The sequence below is a fragment of the Cricetulus griseus genome, chromosome 4 (assembly GCF_003668045.3).
Source record: "Cricetulus griseus strain 17A/GY chromosome 4, alternate assembly CriGri-PICRH-1.0, whole genome shotgun sequence".
Taxonomy (NCBI): Eukaryota; Metazoa; Chordata; class Mammalia; order Rodentia; family Cricetidae; genus Cricetulus; species Cricetulus griseus.
In genome coordinates this window covers 93,485,978-93,509,999 of record NC_048597.1, presented here as the reverse complement: position 1 = coordinate 93,509,999, position 24,022 = coordinate 93,485,978, and the positions used below count along the sequence as shown (strand labels likewise).

At 47.3% G+C, this 24,022-nt stretch overlaps 1 protein-coding gene across 1 annotated transcript in view; it reads left to right on the top strand.

The window, feature by feature from the left end:
* The window catches only part of Coro1c (coronin 1C), a 70,354-nt gene extending 46,555 nt beyond the window's left edge, over nt 1-23,799 (top strand). Inside the window, exons 3-11 of the mRNA XM_027415968.2 lie at nt 860-982; nt 14,352-14,481; nt 15,034-15,215; nt 16,290-16,409; nt 17,636-17,740; nt 18,301-18,446; nt 19,746-19,803; nt 20,594-20,839; nt 21,653-23,799. Of these exons, the coding sequence (XP_027271769.1) occupies nt 860-982; nt 14,352-14,481; nt 15,034-15,215; nt 16,290-16,409; nt 17,636-17,740; nt 18,301-18,446; nt 19,746-19,803; nt 20,594-20,839; nt 21,653-21,772 (1,230 nt within the window). The 3' untranslated portion in view covers nt 21,773-23,799. The remainder of the gene's footprint in view (nt 1-859; nt 983-14,351; nt 14,482-15,033; nt 15,216-16,289; nt 16,410-17,635; nt 17,741-18,300; nt 18,447-19,745; nt 19,804-20,593; nt 20,840-21,652) is intronic.
* Nucleotides 23,800-24,022: the final 223 nt, after the last annotated feature.

Sequence of the window (24,022 nt, the reverse complement as noted above, 5' to 3'; positions counted from 1 at the left end):
AACCAGGTTGTCTGGGGTTTCTGTTGATGGACATGTTACAACCTTGCCCTTTAGCCCCTGTGCAGTAACCCCAGCTTTCTTTTAGACTAAACAATGTCGGTCATTTCTGAAGTGGTCACCATGTATACTCCAGGAGCTTGTTCTCTTAAACTCAGGGGCTGGAGAAGTGGGTCAGCAGCTGAGAGCTTGTGCTGTTCTCAAAGTGAACCCAAATTCAGTTTCCAGCTCATAGCTGCCTATAACTCCAGCTCAGAGGGCATCCAGCACCCCTGGCCTCCACAGGCACAGCACTCCTGTACACACAGGCCCCATAATTTAGAATTAAATAAATTTTTAAAAAGGGAATTATATTTTACATTTTAAGTACTACCAAAGGTTCCCCTTAACCCAGTAAAACAATGTGGCTGTTATAGAATTGTATTTTGATAAAAAGACATGAATTCTCTTTGCTGTCCTTCCTTCCTTCCTTCCTTCCTTCCTTCCTTCCTTCCTTCCTTCCTTCCTTCCTTCCTTCCTTCCTTCCTTCTTTCTTTCTTTTTCAAGACAGGGTTTCTCTGGGTGACCCTGGCTGTCCTGGAACTCACTCTGTAGACCAGGGCAGAGATCCACCACCAGGCTCTCTTTGCTGTTTTTAATGCAGACAAAATATTTTGGTTCCAGAACTTTGGGTCCTTGTAATGTGATGGGGTGCCATTAATAGTATTTGTTGTAGAGTGAAAATGGATGGTTCTTACTAGTTGGCACTGAGGAAGACGAACTTGGTCATATACAGACGGCAGCAATTGGAGTGGTGATGATGAGTATGTGCTGATAGTGCCAGTATCACGGTGTCACACTATTGTTTTGTCTCTTCTTTCAGACTGGACGAATTGACAAATCCTACCCTACAGTATGTGGCCACACAGGACCCGTGCTGGACATAGACTGGTGCCCACATAATGATCAGGTTATTGCCAGCGGTTCAGAGGACTGCACTGTGATGGTAAGTTCCTGGGTGTGATATGACACTTCTTGCTTTCAGTGCTGTGTGCATGAGTGCACGCACATGTATAGGGCTTAGAAAGTAGGCATCCTAGCCATGCTAACTCCATTGGGTTATACATTAAGGGTTAATGACAGGTGAGCCTTTACAAGCACTGTATCAACAAGTTGTATGTTCTTTTCTGTCTGGGGAGATGATAACAATGACAACCTGCCCCATGACAGTTGATATCTGTAGGAAAGATTTGGGTGCAAGTAAGATGATTTTTCTAATAATTCTATTAATGACATTTGACTGAATACCCCCACCAAAAAAGTAAATAGTGGAAAAACTGGTGTCATAAACTGTGTGCTTCATGGCAGCAAAATGCCAAAAGTGGTCCAGATAAAGTAGAATAACAGCAAGTATTAGGGACAGTGGGAGTGTAGCAAGGGCTGGTGTCCAGCTCCTGCTGCTGAAGAGGTGTGTCTGGTTTTGTTTTAGCCTTTATGGGTGTTCTGCTTATGTGCATTTGCCTGTGCCCCCTGTAAATGCAGCATCCACACTGGCCATAAGAGGACATTGGAGCTGGAGTTAACAAATCATGAGCTGTCATGTAGGAGCTTAAACCCAGGTCCTTTGTAATAGTAGTCAGTGTCCTTAACCACCGAGCCATCTTTCTAGCCCCAGAAAGTTTGTTTGGAAAAAGATCTTTTCTTGCTAGGTAGCCCATGCTGGTGTTGATATTCCTTGGCTCTGGTGATCCTCCTGCCTCAGCCTCCCAATCACTTCCTCCTTTCAGAATATGCTTCCTGCTCCCGAGTGTGCACTTTCCCTCAAGTAGGATTATTGACTTGGATCAATTTTCAGTGTCAACTAAACACACACTTAGAGTCATTTAGGAAGAGAGAACGTCAGTAGAGAAAATGTTCCCACTAGGTTAGCTGTGGGCATAGTTGATGTAGGTCCAGTCCCTGGGGCAAGGCTCTTGTGGTTCTGGGTTTGCACAGCTATTAAAGCTTTGTTCCTACAGCTAGGACTCATAAAGGAGCCCAGAGTGGTTCTCATAGCTGCTTCTGTTCTGTTTTCGAGTTTGAGCCAAATTTTACCCAGTACTGTTCTCTTGCTTTTTCAGTTACCTGGTAGTCCATGTTTGGGGGGGGGGGTGGTGGTTAAGCACCTGATTCTTCAATTTACTGTTTCCAGGGTGACAGGTTAGCTCTCCATCATCCTCAGAAAAATGAGGGTTTTTTTTTTCCTTCACTTTATTTGAACTAATGAATTTGAGCATATCTGATCAGTTTCAAAACTGTCATGTCTCCATGCTCAGCCTACCCAGTCTTCTCCCCCAGACCTGAAATGGCTGTGTCTTCATTGCTCGCTTCCTTACTGTGATTCGTTCAAGGTTCTCAGGCTCATGTTGGGCATCTCTGCTGGACTCTGATTGGCCATTCCTATTACTCCCTGGTTTCCTAGAATGGAAAGTGATGTTTCTACATTGTGGTCTGGGTGCTAGGGGTAACTGTTATTCCTGTGTTGTTGCTCATTCTTAGTGATCTAGGAAGGTTCTAGAGCAGTGGTTCTCAACCTTTCTAATGCTGCGACCCTTTAATACAGTTCCTCATGGTGTGGTGACCCCAGCTATAAAATTATTTTCATTGCTACTTCATAACTGTAATTCTGCTACTGTTACGAATCGTAATGTAAATGTCTGATGTGAGACCACCAAGGGATCATGGCCTGCAGGTTGAGAATGCTGATTTAGAGAATGCATGCCTTTAAAAGTGTAACACTGTTCACCTGGGGTTTGCCGGTTGGCTGGGGGACCAAGTTTAACCTTCTGCATGCTGAGTTTCTGCCTCCTGTTCTCGCTTCCCAGAGAATATCCTGACCTGTGCCACTTGCTTTTGAACATGACAAACAGTGGACACTGGGGAAACATAAGCACTCCACCAGTTATCAGCATTTGTCTGGGTGTGGGGGCTCAGTCAGAAGGATGTGACCAGGCTGGAGAGATGGCTCAGAGGTTAAGAGCACTGGTTCCTCTTCCAGAGGTCCTGAGTTCAATTCCCAGCAACCACATGGTGGCTCACAACCATCCATAATGAGATTTGGTGCCCTGTTCTGGTGTGCAGGCATACATGGAGGCAGGATGCTGTATTCTTAATAAATAAATAAATCTTAAAAAAAAGAGAGAAGGATGTGGCCTCCATTATGGTTACTAAAAATAGTGTGATTTTTAAAAATAAAAATTTCTTGTGTGTGTTTTGCCAACATCTATGTATGTGTACCATGTGTATAAATGGTGCCCACAGAGCCCAGAAGTGGGTATAGGATCCCTTGGAACTGCTGTTATAGGTAGTTGTGGGCTGCCTTGTGGAAGCAGGGAATTGAACCTGGGTCCTCTGGAAAAGGAGCCAGTGATCTAACTGAGGAGCCATCTCTCCAGCCCCTGACAGTTTATAAGGAGGCCAGTAGCTCTTAAACCCATGCTGTTGCTATTCTCCGTTCATTTATTATTGATGTTCAATCCTATTGTGGAATCAGCTTGACACCTGTTACCACAACACTCTAGAGACTAAGACAGGAAGATCACAAGTTTGAGAGCATCCTGGGCTATCCTGTCAATAAAAAGAAGTAGTGATCCCTCAGGATTGGTTCAGAGGCTTAACACCAATCCAGAGTCTAGAATGCATGGATGTTCCAGTGGTCTGTATTAAATGTCTGGTGTTGCATATAACCTATGTGTCCATTATTCATAGATCTTATGTACAGATCTGTGTTGCAAAGCTCTATAGATTATTTACCATCCCCAATACAATGTCAGTGCCATATGAATGGTTCTTAAGTTGTATTGGTTAGGAAGTAATAAGTCTATACATGTTCAGTACATCTTTATCTCACACACACACACACACACACACACACACACACACACACACACACACACACACACACACACACACACACACACACGACCCACAAATGGAGATCTAGCTGGGTATTGCTTAATTTTCTTCTGGCAAATGATGTTGCTATGAAAGTCAGATAAATAACTTTCTTATCAGTCATTCTTTTGCTTAGTTACAAGGTTATTTTAAAAAAAACTGTTACCTTGTTGGTCATTCAGAATCAGTACTCCTAAATACATGGTGTGCTATATTAATATATAGTTCAAGTCCTTAAAAATTTTTTTTAATTTTTAAAAATTTTATGTGTATGAATGTTTGGTCTGCATGCATATGTTTACTATATGTGTGCCCAAAGAGGCCAGCAGAGGACATTGAATCCCCTGGAACTAGAGCTACAGATACTTATATTATGGGTGCTGGGAACAGAATCCAGGCCCTCTGCAACAACAGCCAGTAGTCTTAACCACTGAGCCATCTCTCCAGCCCCCTAGTTTCAAGTCATGTCCCTGACCCTGGGAAATTATCCCAAATTATCGGGTTTTTTGTTGTTGTTGTTTTCTTGTGAAATAGGGTCTTGCATTATAGCTGAGACTGACCTCAAGCCCACAATGTCATTGCCTCGGTGTACCCTACTATGCACAGTTTGGAGGCTCCTATGACCTGTCCCATCTTCAGAATTTGTCAGTTTGTTCCAGACTTCATTGTTGTTGTATTTTGAGACACTCACTGTGTAGCCCTCTGGCCTGGAACTTCTGTGTAGACTAGACTAGCTTGGAATTCACAAGAGATCCACTTGCCTCTGTCTCCTGGGTGGGATTTGCACACCTTGGTTTTTCCCCAGGCCTTTTTTTTCTTCCTTTAGACTTGTTGTAGATCTTGTTGATGTTTCTTCCATCCAGCGTTTCCTTTTGTGTATAGTATTTGTTTGATTTGGTCTAGTGCCAAATCCTACAGCCTTTGCCTTTTTCGGCTTGGTAGTTGAGCTACAGACTTTGGACGAGGAACATGGCCCTCAAATGCCAATGATTTCATCGAGGCTTGTTCTCCTAGTTGGTCTGAGTGAAGGCACTGGTGGTACAAGTCTTCTGGTGGACCAGATGTCTGTCTGGTCTTCCCCTTGATAGTGCACTTAGAAGGTACCCATCTTAATGGCACAGGCAGCAGGAAGACAGCACATGAGCTGCTAAGGTATACAGGTGGTTTCCTGTGGAGACATCCTTTTTACATGGCAGCTTTCCTCATTCGGGACCAGCAGTCTCAGCTGCTTCCCTTGCTTGGGGACCAGCTTCCACACTTGGGAAGGTGAACTGGTGAATGAGCAGCAGAAGGTGTTTCCAGCTGACTACAGAGAATGGCTTCTTGAGATGCTGTGGCCCATATAGTAGGGGGTGATGGGGTGGGTGCTTTGGGTAGACTTGCCCTTCAGTGCCAGCACTCTTAGGCCTTCCTCAGACAGCCTCTTGCCTCTTTACAACATCTGGAGCCACCTGCCGTCTTCTTTCCTCTTAGCTTTTTGGGCATCTACTTTTTTTTTTTTTTTTTTTTTTTTTTTTTTTTTTTTTTGGTTTGAGACGGTTTTCTCTGTGTAGCTTTGGAGCCTATCCTGGCACTCGCCTCTGGAGACCAGGCTGGCCTCGAACTCACAGAGATCCGCCTGCCGCTGCCTCCCGAGTGCTGGGATTAAAGGTGTGTGCCACCAACGCCCGGCAGGCATCTACTTTTTTATTTAGAGTACATTATTGTTTATGCTTATTTTACTTTATGTGTCTGTGGGCTCACATGAGTTTATGTGCACCAGGTGCATACAAGAGCCACAGAGACCATAGGACAGTATTGGATCCTTTGAGACTGGAGTTAAAGTTAAGGTTGTGAGCCACCTTGTGGGGACTAGGAATTGAACCCAGGTCTTCTGCAAGAGTAGCCAGTGCTACTGTTGAACCATCTTTCTAGTGTGTCCCCCTTTCATTTTTTAAAGTGATTATTTTTAATTTCTATTTTTTATACACTTTTTTTAAAGATTTTATTTTTATTTATTATGTATACAACATTCTGCTTCCATGTATATCTCCACACCAGAAGAGGGCACCAGATCTCATTACAGATGGTTGTGAGCCACCATGTGGTTGCTGGGAATTGAACTCAGGACCTTTGGAAGAACAAGCAGTGCTCTTAACCTCTGAGCCATCTCTCTAATTTCTATTTTTTTAATTTGTCTTTTAAATTTTCAGTTCTGACTTATGTTTCTTTTTTCTTCATGTCTTTTAAATCGCATTTTGAAATAGCATACTAGTTTTTATTAACTTTTAAAGCCTTTCTTTTTAGCGTGCTTTTAAAAAATATTTTTTAGAACTATGTATTTTATGTGTCTGTATGTGCACTACGTGTGTGCTTGATGCCCATGGAGGTCAGAAGAGGGCATCAGAGATCCCCTAGAACAGGAGTTGGAGAAGTTTGTGAGCCACCATGTTGGTGCTGGGAATAGAACCTGGGACCTCTAGCAACAAGAGCTCTTAACTGCTGAGCCATTTCTCACTCGTTCCGCTCTCTCTCATTGTGGGAGTGGGTGTGTACACATGAGTGCTCGTGCTCACACTTAATGTTTGTGTGAGTTTAGCTTGAAGGTCCCAGAAGATGGCTTACTGCTCACACAGAACATGTTATATAGTGTTTGCTTACTGCTTGCATGGAGCATGTTATGTAGTGTCTGGAAACCTGGAGGCTTGCTTTCCTGGCCTGTCTTCTGTTTGACCTTTCTCATTCCCGTGCTGTGCCCCATCCCCTTTTCATGCCTGCTCAGATGGGATCAGCCATTCTCTCTGGGTTCTCTTCCATTGGCCCTTTCTTGTGAAGGGAAAGACACCCCTGCTGGTGGGGGCTTGAGAACACGAGGCCCAAGGTGTGTCTGCTTCTCCAGTCCTAAGGGTGGGAGTAGGCAGTGCCAGTGACCAGCCGCTGTCCTGAGTGCTTTGGTCTGTTACCTGCTCTGTTTTATTTGAGGTTTGGGAAAATTCCAATAACAGCTGTTATTCAGACCACTGTCTTCCCAGAATCCTCTGAAGCTGCCCCTGTCTTTGGCCCCTTCGTTAGTTAAATAGTGCTCTAGGCTAAATCTTCCTAATTTTCCTAAACCCTTAAGTATGGGCCTGGCACTTAGATCACTCTTTAATCGTGCAGTGGCTCTAAACTGTGTGCTCTGACAGACTTGTTGAAGCTGTCAGAGCCAAGCAGCTGAGGGGAGCTCTACAGACACACCTGCTCAATCTCCCTGTCTGTCCTAACACCTTCCTTCACTCTGGAGTAAGGGCAGAGACTGTAGACTTTCACACAAACACACACCTTTATTATTTTAAACAGAAGAGCTCTGCGTGGGCTATTGGCAGTGGCAGCATCCCTGAGCCTCAGGTATAGGCAGTGCGCCCGCTGAGAAGTTCCTAGACTCTCAGCTTCGGCCTCACAAAGACAGTGGGGTGCTGACAGTAGGCCAGGTCTGTGGACAGGGTCAGCAGAACTGGAAATGTGTACAGTCTGCTGTGGTGAGTTTGGGTATGTGTTGTGGATACATGGCTATAAGAGTACTTTCAGTTGACATCTGTAGGAGAGTACCACACATGGCTGTGAGGATAAGCTTAAGTTTAGAAACTGCTTTTGAATTATATAAGCTCACTGAATTGAGAACATAGATTTGTGACATCTCTCTGGTGTTGGGACAGAAAAGACCAGTCTATAGCTTTGAACTTAGGATTCTCCCTTCCATCTCTCAAATGCTAGATTATAGGTGTGGCCACCATGCTTGCTTCATCATCTGTCATTGTTCTTTACATTTTACTTGGTGTGAGTGGTGGGAGAGGGGGCATGTGGAGGTCAGAGGACATCTTTTTGGGAATTGCTTCTCTTTATACCTTGTTGAGACCGAGTCCCACTATGCCACGCTGTGTAGCCAGGGTTGGGTGGCCTGTGAGCCCCCAGGCAACCCTCCTGTCTGCCTCCTTCTGGTAGGAGTGCTGGTGCTGCAGCTGTACACAACCATGTCCATCTTTTCATGTGGCTTTCAGGGATTGAATCCTGCTGTTAGCCTGTGCAGCGGTCACTTTACCCACTGAGCCATCTCAACAACCCCACCTGTCCATCTTTTAAGGGCAAGTGCATGCATGCGTTTGTGTGTATGTGTGTGTTTACTGGTTTTTTGAGACGGGGGTTTCTCAGTGTAGCCCTGGCTGTCCTGGAACTCACTCTGCAGACCAGGCTGGCCTTGAACTCAGAGATCTTCCTGCCTCTGCCTCCTGAGTGCTGGATTTAAAGACGTGCACCACCACTGCCAAGCAAAATGTGCATTTTTCTTTAAATGTGCATGTGTGTGGGTGTCAGATCCCCTGGGACTGGACTTAAAGACATTTGTGAGTGGCCTTGTGAGTGCTAGGAATTGAGCCCAGGTCCTCTGGAAGAGCAGCCAGTGCTCTTAATGGCTGAGCTGTCTCTCCAGCCCTTAAAGGTATATTCTTTAAGCAGCCTAAAGGTGGAATCCAGCAGACAGCTTGCATTTTCCATCCTTCTGTTTGGAGCAGTGTTTGACACTAAAAAGCAGCAGGTGAGTTCCCCTCCCAGAAGCTGCCCTTTGCCCTTAGCCAGTCCAGGGTTTTGTACTGTGCTTCCTGTTCCTTGGTGATTGCTTTATGTGGAGAGTTTTTGAGATTGTGGTTTCTAAATATTTTGCTTGGAGGAATTGTAGCCCTAGTAAATGTCAATGATTGAAATAATTCCAAGAACAGTCAAGTCAGGTCCATGCCTGCTGTTGGCTCTCCTAGTCTGTAGAGCAGTAAACAGACACAAATGCAGAACTGTAATTCAGACAGGGGAAGAGAGGTACATAGCAATGTCCCTCATCTGGGAGATGGAAAGATAACCCTTAGCTCTCCCCAGCTGTCACCTCCTAAACAGCGGCAAATTATTCATTTATGGTGAACATTTTCTCCCTCTTCCCAAATCAGCCTTTAGCCTATAGAAGTGAACAAAACTAAACACAGCACTGTGTGTGTTTGTGCTTTTATCGTGGATTTTTCCAGTGAAGTTTATTTCTTATAGTAGAAGCGGAAGCTGTGACGTGGTGTATCTGCTGTACAGATTGCCTCTGGATTGTTGATCATTTGCCTTTGGCAGATCCAGGCTCAGCTTGCCCTCCAGAAAATGTTAAGGCACCACACTCTGCCTCATGGGGCCTCCGGGCTGCTCTACAGTAAACCCCTCACCTGGTGTCTTCTCTCCGTGTTCCTTTGAAATCCGTGTCTTTGGCCTTTTAAAAACATGACTTTTTGCAAGGCAGGCACTCTGTGGCTGTAACTCTAGTGCCTCACCCAGTAGCAAGTTCCCAGAGGGTGATCAAGATAGGAGAGTGGGATCTGGAAACAGTTTGTGTGCTTTAAATTTGTGCCATGCTTGAAAAATAAAACCATTAAACCATTTGCACTTATACTGAAAAGGAGCCTAGTTTCTCCCTGCCCTGTCTCCATTGAACTAGTTTCCTGTCCTCTTCCATGTGCAGGCTTTCAAACACGCAAAGGACACAGTGATGCAGTTGTCACAAAACACATGCTTGAGTGTTTTGTTTTGTTTTTTTTTCAGAACCTTGGTGGGTTTTCAATGATGCTCGCTTTCATCTGGAAGGCCTGTGGAACTTGATGTCTTGTTTTCCTTTGTATAAAACATCGCTGGGGTAATATTGTCCAGTAGAACGTTTTAGGGACTGTTTAATAGGCTGGGTAGTGACTTGTCCAGGCTGTGCTGACATACTCTCTGGAGGGTATTTCTGCTGCTTGCCTCCTTGCTCACTCAGTGTTTGTGAGAAAGCAGGTTGGTGTTGTGGTACCTGTCTGTGGCCACAGAGCAGAAAAAACTCACTAGCCTGCACAGACAGCGTCAGCACTGATTTCTTTCAGGCATAAACAAGGGCTTTCACATGTAGGACATGTTGGGCGTGATTGGATACTAATTAGTTCAGTACAAGACAAGATTTCTTTCAGAAATCATGGTTGGTGTTCAAATCTAAAAGTGTGTGGTCACAGGAACACAGCCAGCTCCTTAAGGAGTGCTTGGCATTGCCCAAAACTCAATGTGCACACATTTGTATTCCACCACTGCAATAGCACAGGGGAGGCAGGGACAGCACCCGTCATGTGACTTGGAAACTCAGGCTCACATGAGCACGGTTTTGTGAGTGTTACACAGCTGAGGAGGGCAGTGTCAGGGATCCAGGCTTTCCAGCCCAGAGCCATTGTCCCTCCCCATTAGCAGTTTCCTATTAGGGTCATATTGTGCAGAGCCTTAGCTCAGCTGACCGTTCCAGAACCCTCTGTAAGCACAGCCCATGCTCCCTCAGGATAAACAAGGAATTTGGCTCCCAGCAGTGAAGAGTTTAGTGCTAACATGGCTAATTAGTATCCTAGCCCCAGAGGCCCAGGCCAGAGTGCCAGCTTGTGCATAAGACTCAGGCATAGAGTGGCACTTATGCTCTTTGTCCCCAGGAAGCAAGACCTTCAGTCCACATTGACAAGCCATTACCAGAAGTAACAGGCACCCTCTGGGCAGAGAGCCAGATAATGACAGCCCATGAGCAGGGCCTGCAGCGCCAGCCAGAGGGTGTGGGAAGACACACAACCCTTTCGCACTGTTCATTCTCATCACTGGGTGGGTTTTGGTATCTTTTTACTTTGTTTCGCAGACTTTCTCAGATGCTTCTTCAGCCGTCAGAGCCTGTGGCATTGTGGTCTTGACTGGTTCCTTTCTCTGCTGATCCCTTAGCCAGCCTCTCTGAGGCATTGTTTAGATGCTTTTTAGAAAATTGCTTTGTGCATTTCTGTGTTCCTTTTGAAACTGGCTACTTGATTTCCTTTATTCTTCCCTTTCACCTCCTCCTTTTCATTCTTAGAGGTCATCTCTTTAGGGACTCCGAGATGGGCCAGCTTGTGGGGTATAGTGCTGGTGACACTTGCCTTTTCAGTCAGCACCTACTTTTATCAGCACAGCACTGATGATCACAGTGGGCTCTGTGGATAGCATTAGGGACAAACCTAACTGATTTTTAGCTACAGTGTTTTTGCTTATTTATGCTGGGCATCAACCTAAATGTGTTAGTTCATGTCACCATACCCACCCTCTACCATCACCCCAAGGTCACACTGATGGACACCCTTAGTCCAGCTGGAGCCCACTACTGTGGGCAGTCTACATTTACTCTAGTACCTTCCATGTCCTACAACTTAGATTTGGGGTCCCTGATCGTCAGTCTATTGCAAAGCTCAGTTTCTTGTTCAGCCATTGACTCCTAGAGTGGGGCCCATTAAATCATTAGTACCAGACCTGCTTTGTGGTGGCAGTCCTCAGTAAATACTGCATGCATGTTGGACCCAGGGACTAGAAGGTGCTTTGGTGCCTAGTCTAGTGCATCTGCCTGCCTGGTGGAGAGCCATCAAGCCTGCTAGGGGTACAAACTGTTGGGTCTAAGACTCCCATCGTATAATCAGTATTTTGCTTTCACTGTTGATATTTCCTCTCCACTCAAACAAGAGATTGCTGAAGGAGAAGCCAGAGAAAGCGAAGCTCATGCTGAACTCTGCTGCTCCTGTATTCCAGGGTAGAGATGCTGGTGGCAGCAGGATTTACAAAGCTCACTGCTGCGGACCTTATGAATCCCAGCAGGGCGAGGGCGCCATCTGGAGCTAGTGCATGACACTACCATACTTGGAGCTAGAAGCTTGGGTACCTTTTGAGTCTTCATGATTGTCTCTGCCAGCTTCGTGCTTTCATGAGTGCCATAAGCCTCATTTCCCGTGTGTTCTGTTGACGGTTCCAGTTCTGACTGTACTCAGATGGCCAGGTTCACTCTTCTTTTAGTTTTATTAAAATAAAAAGATTGCATATGGGGACAGACGCACACTACCCTACAGGAAAGTAGGCAGTTACCCCCACACCCCAAGGGAGCAGACCTGTCCAGCCAGGGAGGGGTGAGGCAAGGCATGTTGTCACCCTGCCTTTTCAGCTGGCCTCAGCTGCCTGCGGAAGCTTGGCTGAGTGGTGAGAGCCAGGGTGGAACATGAGGTGACCTCTAGGCTTGATTCTCAAGGGGTTGGTTTATTTTCCTGTGATTTGCCAGAGTGGTGGAATCCAGCTGTGACGGTGAGTGAATCAGCCACTACATTTCCTCACCCCCTGGGGTGGCAGACTCTTGTCTGCATTTTTGTAGGGTGGGCAGCTGAGCTGAACCTCACACACACCTGCCTCAGATCTCTCTGAGCCAGGTAATTGAAAACAGACAGTAGTTTGTCCCTGATGCTGCCCCTTGCTTCCCTGCAAATGTAAAGTCTTCCTAAAAACTTCAGTTTTCCTGAGCTGTGCCCTCAAAGTCTATTCAGGATAGTAAGTTTGCTCATTTTAGTCTGTATTCATAAAATGTGACCGCTGGTCTGGAGAGAGGGCTCTGGCTGTTCTCAGAGAGTATCTGAGTTTTTCAAAGGTAATTGTTTTAATTGACTTCTATGAAGTAGGCGCCCTGTAATAGTGCTCTTCTAGGGCTTTGTAACAGTTACTTGTAACAGTTCTTAGAGGGTAATTCTGTGTATTGGCCTTTAAAACCTAGCTCTTTGCCTGCATAGCTCAGGCCAGGCCTGTGACCTTGGCACTCTGAGACCCAGGTGGGGAGGGTTGTTTTGAATTTGATGCCAGACTGGGCTACATAGCAGAACTTTAAAACAAAGAAGCCCCCCTCAGTTCCGGTTTCACTCTGCTGCATCGTCGTGTCCCCCCCCCCCCCCGCCTCCCCCCCCCAGACAGTTTCCATTAGCCGGCAGGGGTGTGTGTGTGTGTGTATGTTTGTTTGTTCACCCTATGTAGTAGATGCACTTTTTCCAATAATGTTGACCAGGACAAGGCAGAATGCGTCATCCTCTTGCTCTCTGTGTCACCCACCACCTTCTGACTCAGGATCCTTGCTGAATCAAGAGCTCACAGGTGTGGCAGGGCCAAGTGACTGGCCCATGAGCTCAGAATCCCCATCTCTGTGCCTCGCCCCAACCAGTACTGAAATTATAGGCATGTGCCTGGCCAGCACTCTCACTCACTGAGCCATCTCTAGCACCCAGAAGGATTTTTTAATATACACCTTGTTAACGTGTATATTAATTCATGGAGCCAGCAGGATAGCTCAGCAGGTAAAGGCACTTGCCATGCAAGCCTGATGACGTGAGTTCAATCCCTGGAAATCACACAAGGGTGGAGGAAAAGAAGCAACCCCACAAGGTTGTCCTCTGACCTCCACGTGCACCATGTCTGGGAGGCACATGCGAGCGCGCGCGCGCGCACACACACACACACACTCACACACACACAGAGCAGCAAATAAGTTTTTTTTTTTTAAAGATACAATTTATGCAGAATTTGCTTATTTAAAATGTGCAGTTAAAGCCTGGCATTGCTGTTGCACGCCTTTAATCCCACACATGGGAGGCAGAGGCAGGTGGATCTCTGTGAGTTCTGGGCCAGCCTGGTCTACAGAGCAAGCTTCAGGTCAGCCAGGACTGTTACACAGAGAAACCTTGTCTCAGATGAGGGGGGGAAAAGTGCAATTCAATGATTTTTCTTTTTTTGGTTTGGTTTTTTGAGACAGGGTTTCTTTATGTAGCCTTGGCTGTCCTGGAACTCTTTCTGTAGATCAGGCTGGCCTTGAGCTTGCAGAGATCTGCTTTCCTCTGCCTCCCGAGTGCTGGGAAGGTATGCGCTGCCACCACCCAGCTGGATGATCTCTAGTATGTTCGTGAATACATACAACCAGCAACATGGATGTTAGGATATTATCACCATCTCAAAAAAAGGATGTGAGACTGGATGTTGGTGACTCACATGCTCATACGATAGGTCAGAGCTACGCAGTTAGTAGCAGGTGAATAGTGAAAGAAAAGAAGCCCAGAGGTAGCCCTCTGCTGGACGAATGCTGTAAGTGCTCGCTCTGTGCTTACATTGGGGTGTTGGCAATGTTTCTCCCACACTATAGAAAGGAAATGTTACGGAAGAGAAGAGAGAACAGGATGAAACGAACACCTGTGCTTCTCAGGGCCCAGTCAGCCTGGCAGGTCCCAAATGAAGACACACAGTGTTATCAATGACTTAGTGTATTTACATTTTTTAAAAATATTTATTTTATGTAGATGAGTGCTCTGTCAGCATGTATGCCTCCACACCGGAAGAGGGCATCAGATCCCACTATAGATGGCTGTGAGCCACCATGTGGGTGCTGGGAATTGAACCCAGGTCTGCTGGAAGAGCAGCCAGTGCTCTTAATCGCTGAGCCATCTCTCCAGCCCCATATAGTTGCATTTTTTAAATAGTCACTTTATTGTGCCTTTCACCCAGGTGCCACTGGGTGACCACAGTGACCTAGAAGTGAAAGGGGACAGGAGGCTTTCAGGCCAATAATCTTCTTCCTTTTCCAACAGGTTTGGCAGATCCCAGAAAATGGACTGACCCTTTCCCTGACTGAACCTGTGGTGATTTTAGAGGGTCACTCAAAAAGAGTTGGCATCGTCGCCTGGCATCCGACGGCCCGAAATGTGCTCCTTAGTGCAGGTAGGAGCCCAGCAGTTTTTCTTGCCTCATGGTAGGGGAGTGACAGGTGTGACTTTTTAATGTAGATGGGTTTGTACACTTGGTGTGTGGTGCTCTGTGGTGCTCAGTGTAGGTCATGACCCCACACTGTCCTCTGCTGGCAAAGCCCGGTTTATCTGCTCAGCCCCCAGCTCTGCACACTGATGCTACTTCTGGCTCACAGTGTCATGTGCCACCCCAGGTTCCTCAGGAGCAGAAATGATACCCATTCTGGTGTTACCTTTCTGGACAAGGGAACTTATTTGAAACTGTCTGGTTCCATTAGTCCAAATGACTCTAAGAAAGTCACGGCTTTGGCTTTGGTATGATTCTTGATTGGGTTGAATGATAGCTTCACAATGTTGCTTAGTAATAGTTTCCTTTACCTAAATCTTGTTACTTAGCCTCCTAATAGTAGGGCTCCTTGTCATCAGCACCTTCCTTCCCATGCCTCTGTGTCCCTGTGGGGCTTGCAGCTTTCTCTGACATGCTGTGTGGGCGTTTCTCACCTTGTGGTTGATCTGCTTGGCACAGGCTGTGATAACACCATTATCATCTGGAATGTGGGGACAGGGGAAGCCCTCATCAACTTGGACGATATGCATTCAGACATGATTTACAACGTGAGCTGGAACCGCAATGGCAGCCTCATCTGCACAGCATCCAAAGACAAGAAAGTGAGAGTCATTGATCCCAGGAAACAGGAGATTGTGGCGGTGAGTGTCCTCAGCATTGCCCTGGCAGCCCATGAGTAACCTGGACTCAGCACACTCAAGCTGTGGTGTCCCTGTGGCGTGTAGGCACCAATTGAACAGGGAGGTGACTGCCCCAGTCTCTCTCTCCTCTCCAGTCATGTCCAGCCTTGGCTTAATTCTGTCCCTTCATGGTGGCCTTAGATAGAATCTCACTGTATAGCCCTGGCTAGCCTGGAACTCAGAGGTGTACCAGACTCTGCCTCCCGAGTGTTGGTACAACAGTGGTACTGAAATGCTCATGATGCCCTTAGGGGTTTTCAGGTCTGAATGAGCTCACATGAACTGTGGCCTGTCTGAGAGTCTCACTGATGCTCCCTAGTTGATGCCCACCCTGATCCCAGAACAGTATCCAGGTGCCCTGCAGACCTGCCCCAGGCCCTACTGTCAGTTCAGTGGCCCAGCATCTGACACCCACTAGGGCTTCAACAAAGTCACACATCCTGCCTGAAGATATCCCTGTCAGGGCTGCAGCTGCAGGTGAGAAGTCCAAGAACAGCTCCTTAGTTGTCCTCTGAGGTAAGCTGAGACTGTGACCTCAGGACTGAACAGCAATGGTGGCAAGTGCTTATCCACTATAGGGACTTTCCAGGCCCTGTGTTTGTCCACCCAGAGTCTTCAAGGGTGGCTTCTCGGCCACTCTCATTAACCAGACAAGGCTAGGAGCAGCTTTCCTTATGTCCTGTGATGTTGGAGAAACTGTTGGCTGCCCTACCCTGCAGGGTACCCTCTTGAGAAACATGTATGGCAGAGTCCTTTCATGTGTTTAGTGGCTACAGGGTGTGGACTGGGACAGCAACAAATTGTGGGAGGAGTGGGACTCCTCCATCTGTCCTGGGACTCTGCTTGTGACTTTGACCAGATCATTGTCACTGTTTCCTTATATGGGGGGCATGGTTACCACCATGGCCTTGAGGTCCTTCCTGCCCAGGGAACGTGGAGTGGCCCACTGGGGTTTGGGGAGGCTGACTCCCAGTATGGGCTTCCCACGTAGCCATCTGAATGTCTGAAGCCTGCTTCTGCTCCCCTCCTTCCCAGGAGAAAGAGAAAGCACATGAAGGAGCCAGGCCCATGCGCGCCATCTTCCTGGCTGATGGCAATGTGTTCACTACTGGCTTTAGCCGAATGAGCGAGCGGCAGTTGGCACTCTGGAACCCGGTAGGTCCCTTCCCAGTTTTCCCTCATTCTGAGTGGGGCTTTGGGTTGACAGCATCTTAGGTTCTCAGTGTGGTTTTTAAGCTCCTGCTGCCTTAAGTTAGCAGAGGTTCTGGGTGGAGCACAAGTCAGTGTACTTTAGAAATGCACTCGTGACGCTCCCAAGGGTTTACCAACAGCTAGACCTGGGAAACGATAAAGACTGAGCACAGCCCTGCTTAGAACTGGCCTAAGTATTTCACACACCCTGAGCTTCATGGGTACAATGACTGAAGGAAGTGGTCCACAGTGGCAATGCTTCCTGTCACCTGCTGGGTTGTAGGACGTGGAGTGATTTTTCTGTTCTTTAGCTTTTTTCTAAGTATATGTATTCTTTTTTGGTTTTTTGAGACAGGGTTTCTCCGTGTAGCCCTTCTGTCCTGAAACTTACTTTGTAGACCAGGCTGGCCTCGAACTCACAAGAGATCTGCCTGCCTCTGCCTCCCTAGGGCTAGGATTAAAGTCATGTGCCACCACTGCCAGGCTGTAAATGCATTCTTTACAGTAAGTGGTGACTGGAGAGATGGCTCAAGGGCCAGAGCATTTGTTTAGTGCAGCACAGATGTCACCTATGCTCACAACTCCAGTTCCAGGGGATCTAGTGCCCTCTTCTGGCCCCAGCAGGCAGCTGCACTCATGCACAGACCTTGGAGGCAGGGGCTGGTCTGGAACTCACTGTGTAGACCAGGTTGGTCTTTAAAAACAAAAATCTTTTTAAAAAAGAAACAGCTACAAAGGAGAAGGCTTTTTTTTAAATCTTTATTATGGAGCCATGCTGATGTTTTAATTGATTGTGCATGGTCAAATTAACATAATTATCACTGAGTGTAGTCTGGGTGTTTATATGCCTGTGTTATTCAGACTCCAGAATCTTCTGGGAAGATGGAAAGAATGTTTAATAAAATTATGAGAATTAGCTGGGCGTTGGTGGTACACGCCTTTAATCCCAACACTTGGGAGGCAGAGGCAGGCAGATCTCTGTGAGTTTGAAACCAGCCTGGTCTACAGAGCGAGTTCAAGGACAACCTCCAAAGCAATACGGAGAAACTCTCTGTCTCGAAAAACCGAGAGAGAGAGAGAGAGAGAGAGAGAGAGAGAGAGAGAGAGAGAGAGAGAGAGAGATTATGAGAATTTGTCTTTTAAACATGTGCCTACTCATGTCTATATAAGTTTTATGGACTTATTTTCAGAAAAACATGCAGGAACCAATCGCTCTTCATGAGATGGACACAAGCAATGGGGTGCTGCTGCCCTTCTATGACCCGGATACCAGTATCATTTACTTATGTGGGAAGGTAAACAAGAGCCCTGTGTGTCTGACAGGGCATCAGCAGTAGAAGAGGCGGGGCTCACCCTCCAGAAGCCTAGAAACTAGGCAGTGTGACCAACGTATTATTGAACCGCTTTTTTTTTTTTTTTTAAGATTTTATTTATTTATTATGTATACAACATTCTGCTTCCATGTATACCTGCACACCAGAAGAGGGCACCATATCTCATAATGGATGGTTGTGAGCCACCATGTGGTTGCTGGGAATTGAACTCAGGACCTCTGGAAGAACTGCCAGTGCTCTTAACCTCTGAGCCATCTCTCCAGCCCCTTGAACTGTTGTCCTCTTTCAGACCAGGTTGCAGTCATTGGTCACACTGGCATAACTGTCATTTATTATTACCAAGCTAGCACCTGCCTCCGATAGAAAGAGGGTGACCATGGGGTTCTACATACCGCAATGAGACTCCTTGGTGCTCATCTGCAGCCTGTCTTTGGAGAGGGCAGTGGTCAGCGACTGAAGTTAGAGTCTTATGAATTCTGTTTCCATTAACATGGGCACTGACTCGTCTCTGCTTCTTGTAGGGTGACAGCAGTATCCGCTATTTTGAAATCACGGACGAGTCCCCATATGTCCACTACCTCAACACATTCAGCAGCAAGGAGCCTCAGCGGGGGATGGGCTACATGTCTAAGCGGGGACTTGATGTCAACAAATGTGAGATTGCTAGGTAAAGAATTGAACCCAAAGTGTCCAGTTGTTCATGACAGAGCAAGTCAATTCCAAGACTACCTTGGGTGTATTTGGGGTTGATTGTAGCTTGTGACCTGTCTTTGCGATGGAGCGTAGCAGTTAAACCACTTTGATCTGTGTTTCACATGCTCACTTCCTTCATACTGAGGCTATGGGCAGTGTCTCCTGATGGGCAAGTGGCTAAGAGCCTTGCACTTTTATCTCCCACGTGCTAGGGTTACAGACCTGTGCCATCATGTCTGGCTTCTTTTTCTTTTTTTAAAGTTACACCTTTGATCCCAGCACTCAGGAGGCAGAGTCAAGTGCATCTCTGAGTTTGAGGCCAGCCTGGTCTACAGAGCAAGTTCCAGGGTCACCAGGGCTACACAGAGAAACCCTGTCTCAGAAAACAAAATAAAACAGGAGATGGTACAGTTGGTAAAGCTCTGGTCTTTAGAGCATAAGTTAAGTTTAGGTCTCGAACCTATGTTTACACACTGTGGTGCACACCTATAATCCCAGCAATACTGAGATGGAAGATGGAGAAAACAGATTCCTGGAAGCTCTGGAGTCAGCTAGCATGGCTTGTGAGGCAGTGTTCCAGGCCAGTGTGAGGCCCTGCCTCAAACAAAAAGTGGAAGGCAGGGCCAGCAGTGGGTGAAGACAGCCAGAGTATGATCCTTTGGCCTCTGTAACAGTGGAAGATGGGAACTGACTCTGTAGTTGTCCTCTAATGTGCACATGTGTGCTGTGGCACACACACCCGTATACTCAAACAGAAATGGTAATAAATCCTAAGAATCACAACAAGGTGAAAGGTACCTGCAAACCCCCAACCAGCAGTTGTCCCCTGAGCTCCACATGTGTGCCAGGTGTGCAGAAACACAAGACACACACATGAAAACCCAAAGAGCAAAGTTCTGTTTATGTGTCACATGTTCAGTACCTGGTGCTGGCAGAAGACTGGGCACCCGGGGCATAGGTGCTGCCTCCTGTGAGGGATGTGCTGTCCTGTCTGAGCACGTGGTGAGTGTGGCTGTGCTTCCCACCAACACCTGGCCCTTGGCATTGCTGCAGCCATCTTTCCCAGGCCCCTCTCACTCTTGCTGTCTCCAGCTGCATGGATGATCCCAGTCAGTCTTCTCTGTATTGGGAGCACAAAGCCATGCTTTGGCCTGGGACAGCAGACAAGGTGGGCAGTGAGGATGTGTCTCAGACAGACACTGCAGAAAATAGTCTTTGCGCTGTCAACCACATTTCACCTACTGCAACTTTTGTCTTTATTTCTCCTCTGAAGATTCTTCAAGCTTCATGAGAGAAAGTGTGAGCCTATCATCATGACCGTCCCCAGGAAGGTGAGTGTCCCAAGTGTGTGGTGTTTGTTTTCAGTGTGTGTGAGTGTTGTGCTTGAGGAGGTCACAAGACAGCATCATCAGACCCCCTGAAACATTTAGTGCCATGTGGATGCTGGGAATCAGACTTAGGCCGACTGCAAGAACAACAAATGCTATAACCACTGAGCCACTGTCCTAGTTAGGGTTTGTGTTGCTGTGATAAAACACCATAACCATAAACAGCTTGGGGAAGAAAGTGTTTGTTTATATTTACAACTCTCAGATCACACTTCAGTGTCAGGGCAAAAGCCTAGTGGCAGGCAGGACTTAATGCAATGGCAATGGCTGGTTTGCTCCTCAAGGTTTGCTCAGCCTGCTTTATTATAGCACTCAGGACCATCTTGCCCAGGGATGGCTCCATTCACAGTGAGTTTTGCCCTCCCACATTAATTGTCAAGCAAGAAAATACACTGTAGGCTTGCCTACAGGGCAGTCTGGTGGGGACATTTTGTCAGTTGAAGTTCCTGCTTCCAAATGACATAAAACTAGCCAGTGTACCATCTCTCCATCTCCATGACCCAGCTTTTAAGTAAGTTTTCAAAAGAAAACTCAGATCAGTGTGATGCCTGTAATCTCTGCCATCCCAACTATAGGAGAATAAGTAAAGGGTGGGAACATACAGCTCATGGTGGAACCCTTGCCCTGCACACATGTGCATGGGACTTAGTTCTCAGCACTTCAGAAAAACAAATAGCCCAGGAGAGCCCCAGCCTTTCTCGCTTACCAAATGTTGCCTAAATACCTGCTGCAGTCTGACCTCTTCCAAGATGACCTGTACCCTGACACAGCGGGCCCGGAAGCTGCACTGGAAGCGGAGGAGTGGTTTGAGGGGAAGAATGCAGACCCGATCCTCATCTCCTTGAAGCATGGGTACATTCCAGGCAAGAACAGGGACCTCAAGGTGGTCAAGAAGAACATTCTGGATAGCAAGCCAGCAGCAAACAAGAAAAGCGATCTCATTAGTGCTCCCAAGAAGACAGCTGACACAGCCAGCGTGGTAAGAAGTGTGTGCTGGGGGCAGTGGCCAGGGACTAGGTGACTGTGCGGTTTACTCACTAGCCCAGTGCTGGCTTTGTAATGCCTGCTGTGCTATCTGAGAGTGGACAGGATCCCTGCTGGGTTTTCTTAACTGCCTTTCCACAGTAAAGCATGATGGGAGTCCAGCGTCCTAGGAACCAGGAAGTGAGTGTCCAGGAGAAGGAAATAGTGTGTCTGGGTGTCACTGTGCTGCAGTGACTGGGAGATGGGGCTAGCAATAAGGATGGCCTTGGCTAGAGCCCTGGGGTTAGGGACAGACCAGCCTCCCACCAGAGGGCACTGCCACCACAGGAAAGGACAGGAGTGGGAGGAGCTTGGGGAACCACAGGGAGCAGAGTGCCTAAGGAGCTGGTGCTTTGGCTATGACCAAGAAGCCAGTCTCTGGACTTGGTACCATAAATTTCCACTGAATAAGTTCAGGTGGGAGAAAGTGGGCTTCCTCAGAGGGGGCAGGGTGGGGCTCTGACTGAAGGATTCTTCCAGAACCCATACAGATGGAGGCTGTCCCTAACAGCAGAAAGAGCAGTGAGTGGGCTGTAGGGTGTGGTTGCTGTGTGGTCTAGAGGCTCTGTCCACCTGGATGTGCAGGTGAGGACTGGGAGCCGTACTGAGGCCCTGCATTTTCCTCGTGAGCTCTTGTCTGTCTCAGGAGTGTCCACAGTGCCTCGAGGCTTGCTGTTCCCATCGTAGGAATGTCAAACTAAGTTTCCTGTTCTGCACTGTTAGACTATGTTAATCCTGGTGGTCACGTTTTTTCTGTTGGTTTTTGTAGCAAAACGAAGCCAAGTTGGATGAGATTTTAAAAGAGATCAAATCCATAAAAGACACAATCTGCAATCAAGATGAACGTATTTCCAAGTTAGAGCAGCAACTGGCGAAGATGGCGGCCTAAGGCCCACCCACCTCCCCGGATGGCAGCTGCTCATTGGCGTGCTCCAAGGGAGGGCAGAAAGGGAGGCACTGCCATTTGGAAACATTCCATTTCAGATCTGTCAGCCAGCGATAGGCCACATTCCAGTAAGAACTCAATTCCCCTCCCAAATCTGCGAAGAAATGAAAGCTGAGCTTTTGATCAGGAAGCTTTACGGTGTTTGACAGGCCCAGGGGCATGTTGAACTTCACTACATTGACAATACCAGGTATTCTGAATTTTTTAGAGAACAAACCCACCCCAGCCTAGTGTCCTGCCCACACACCTTTTGATGAATGGGGCCAACGCTACCTTTGCTCCGTGTATTCCCTCCCCTTTTTAATATTGCCAAAACCAAAAGTAGCTTTTTTCTTTGTATTTTGCTACTTTGCAGTATTTGTGTGGTTGGTTCTTTGGGGTTTTTTCCCTCCTTAATTTGAAAGGGACAGCACTGTGTATGTGTATAAACTAAATGAAGATGAGATGATTATTTTGTATAAAGTCTCACAAGAACAATCAGCGTAGCCACACAGTGCTGTCTCACTCGCAGCACAAACCCGGACATCTGATGACTGTCTGTCAGGAAGAGTTGAGAAATCACGTGGACCCACACACCACCCTCCATTCCGTTGAGTCTTTGATCAAACAGCTCTTGTCCCCTCCCTCTCCCTGTCTCCTCTCTCTCTCCTAGGAGTGGGTGGTTGTACAGATGGAATTTAGCTTCTTGATTTGTCCCATGATTATAATCTAATCAAACCAGCATGTGTCCTTGCAGTCTTGTTCTGTGCAGACTGTCGCGTCCATCCCTTCCAGCATTGTGGTTCAGTTTCAGTCCATACTGGACAATAGCTCCCAAGACAAGAGGATGCACATGTGTTGAGTGTTCTTGTCCATTGAAGTGGCTGGCCTGACCCTTGGGTGTGGTGTGGGGCTTGAACCCAGGCTCTGTGAGCAGAGCCTCTGCCTGGTGTCCTGTTTCCCACATCTCCTGTCCTCCCCTCTTCACTATGCTGCCTTCTGTCCTGTCTGTCCACTGCCTGCCGGGCCTAATCAGTTCACAGGATGTGACCTGAGGGCTCTTAATACATTGTGGTGAGGGAAAAGTCTAGAGGGAAGCAGAAAGTGGGGTGTAGAGAGAGGCTATAGCTCACCACGTGCAGGCACAGTCCTCTGTGCCACACAAATCAGGCTCCTGTTCCCTAGCACTGACATGGCTGTGTGGGGTGCAGCAGTCCCCTAGCTGCAGAGGACAGGCGGAGCCTTACCTGCCTCCTAGGGCAGCTGGAACTTGGCTCCAGTTTTACATCCTCCTGTTGTATGTTTGTGAGAGCATATGACCAGATAGTGTCCTAGGGATCATGGAAGGCCTGTCTTAGCATGTGTTCGTGCTGGTGTGGGCACATTGCTGGCTGCAAGCAAATCTACAGGGTATCGGGACAGAGGCAGAGTGTGGTGGCAGCTGCTTAGAGTGTGTGGACTGACTGGGTACTCTTGTAAGAAAAGATTCCCAGCCATCCATACAGGGGTTGCTAGCTCCACAACTCCAGGGCATAGGAACCTTTGTGGTTTTGTGTGTCTGTCTTGTGTTTTTGATGTTGAAGTGGATAATGAGATGTAAAGAAACAATTGGAATGACTTACTAATGCACCAGAATCGTATGCCAGTGTGTCCTGCTGAGGGACTTCGTTTCCAGACTCAGAAATGTTCTGGAGTCTGGGCCAGTTAATTAGGTAACAGTTGTTGGGGCTGTCGATGAAGCACCGGAGGGAGTGTGGTTCAGAGAGAGGAAGGAGCAAGGAGAAGCGTGCAACCACAGTGTGTTCCAGGCTCAGAGTAGGCGTCTGACACGTTGTGGTGGATTCTTTTCCCCTGTTTTGTCCCTGTCTTCTTAAAGCCGTGATACCAGAGGGGGACAGTGAACTGCTCCCAGATCCACTCTTATAGAGTGGCCATAGTGTTCTGTCAAAACACCTGCTTCCGTTTTCAAAGATAAAAGACATTGATTACAATTGTGTGCTGTGTTTCTTTGACACCTCAGTTGTCTCTGAGGCAGCTGCACCTCTGCTGGACACAGGTATGCTGCAGCAGCCAGGCGACAGTGTCTCTGACAGTAAGCACTAGGAGTAGAGGTTAGCCCTGCACTCCAAAAAGGGGTGATCAGGAGGGGCACCTCAGAATCTGGTGGGGGTGGGCCCATGTACTCCAAAGAGGGGTGATCAGGAGGGCCTAAGA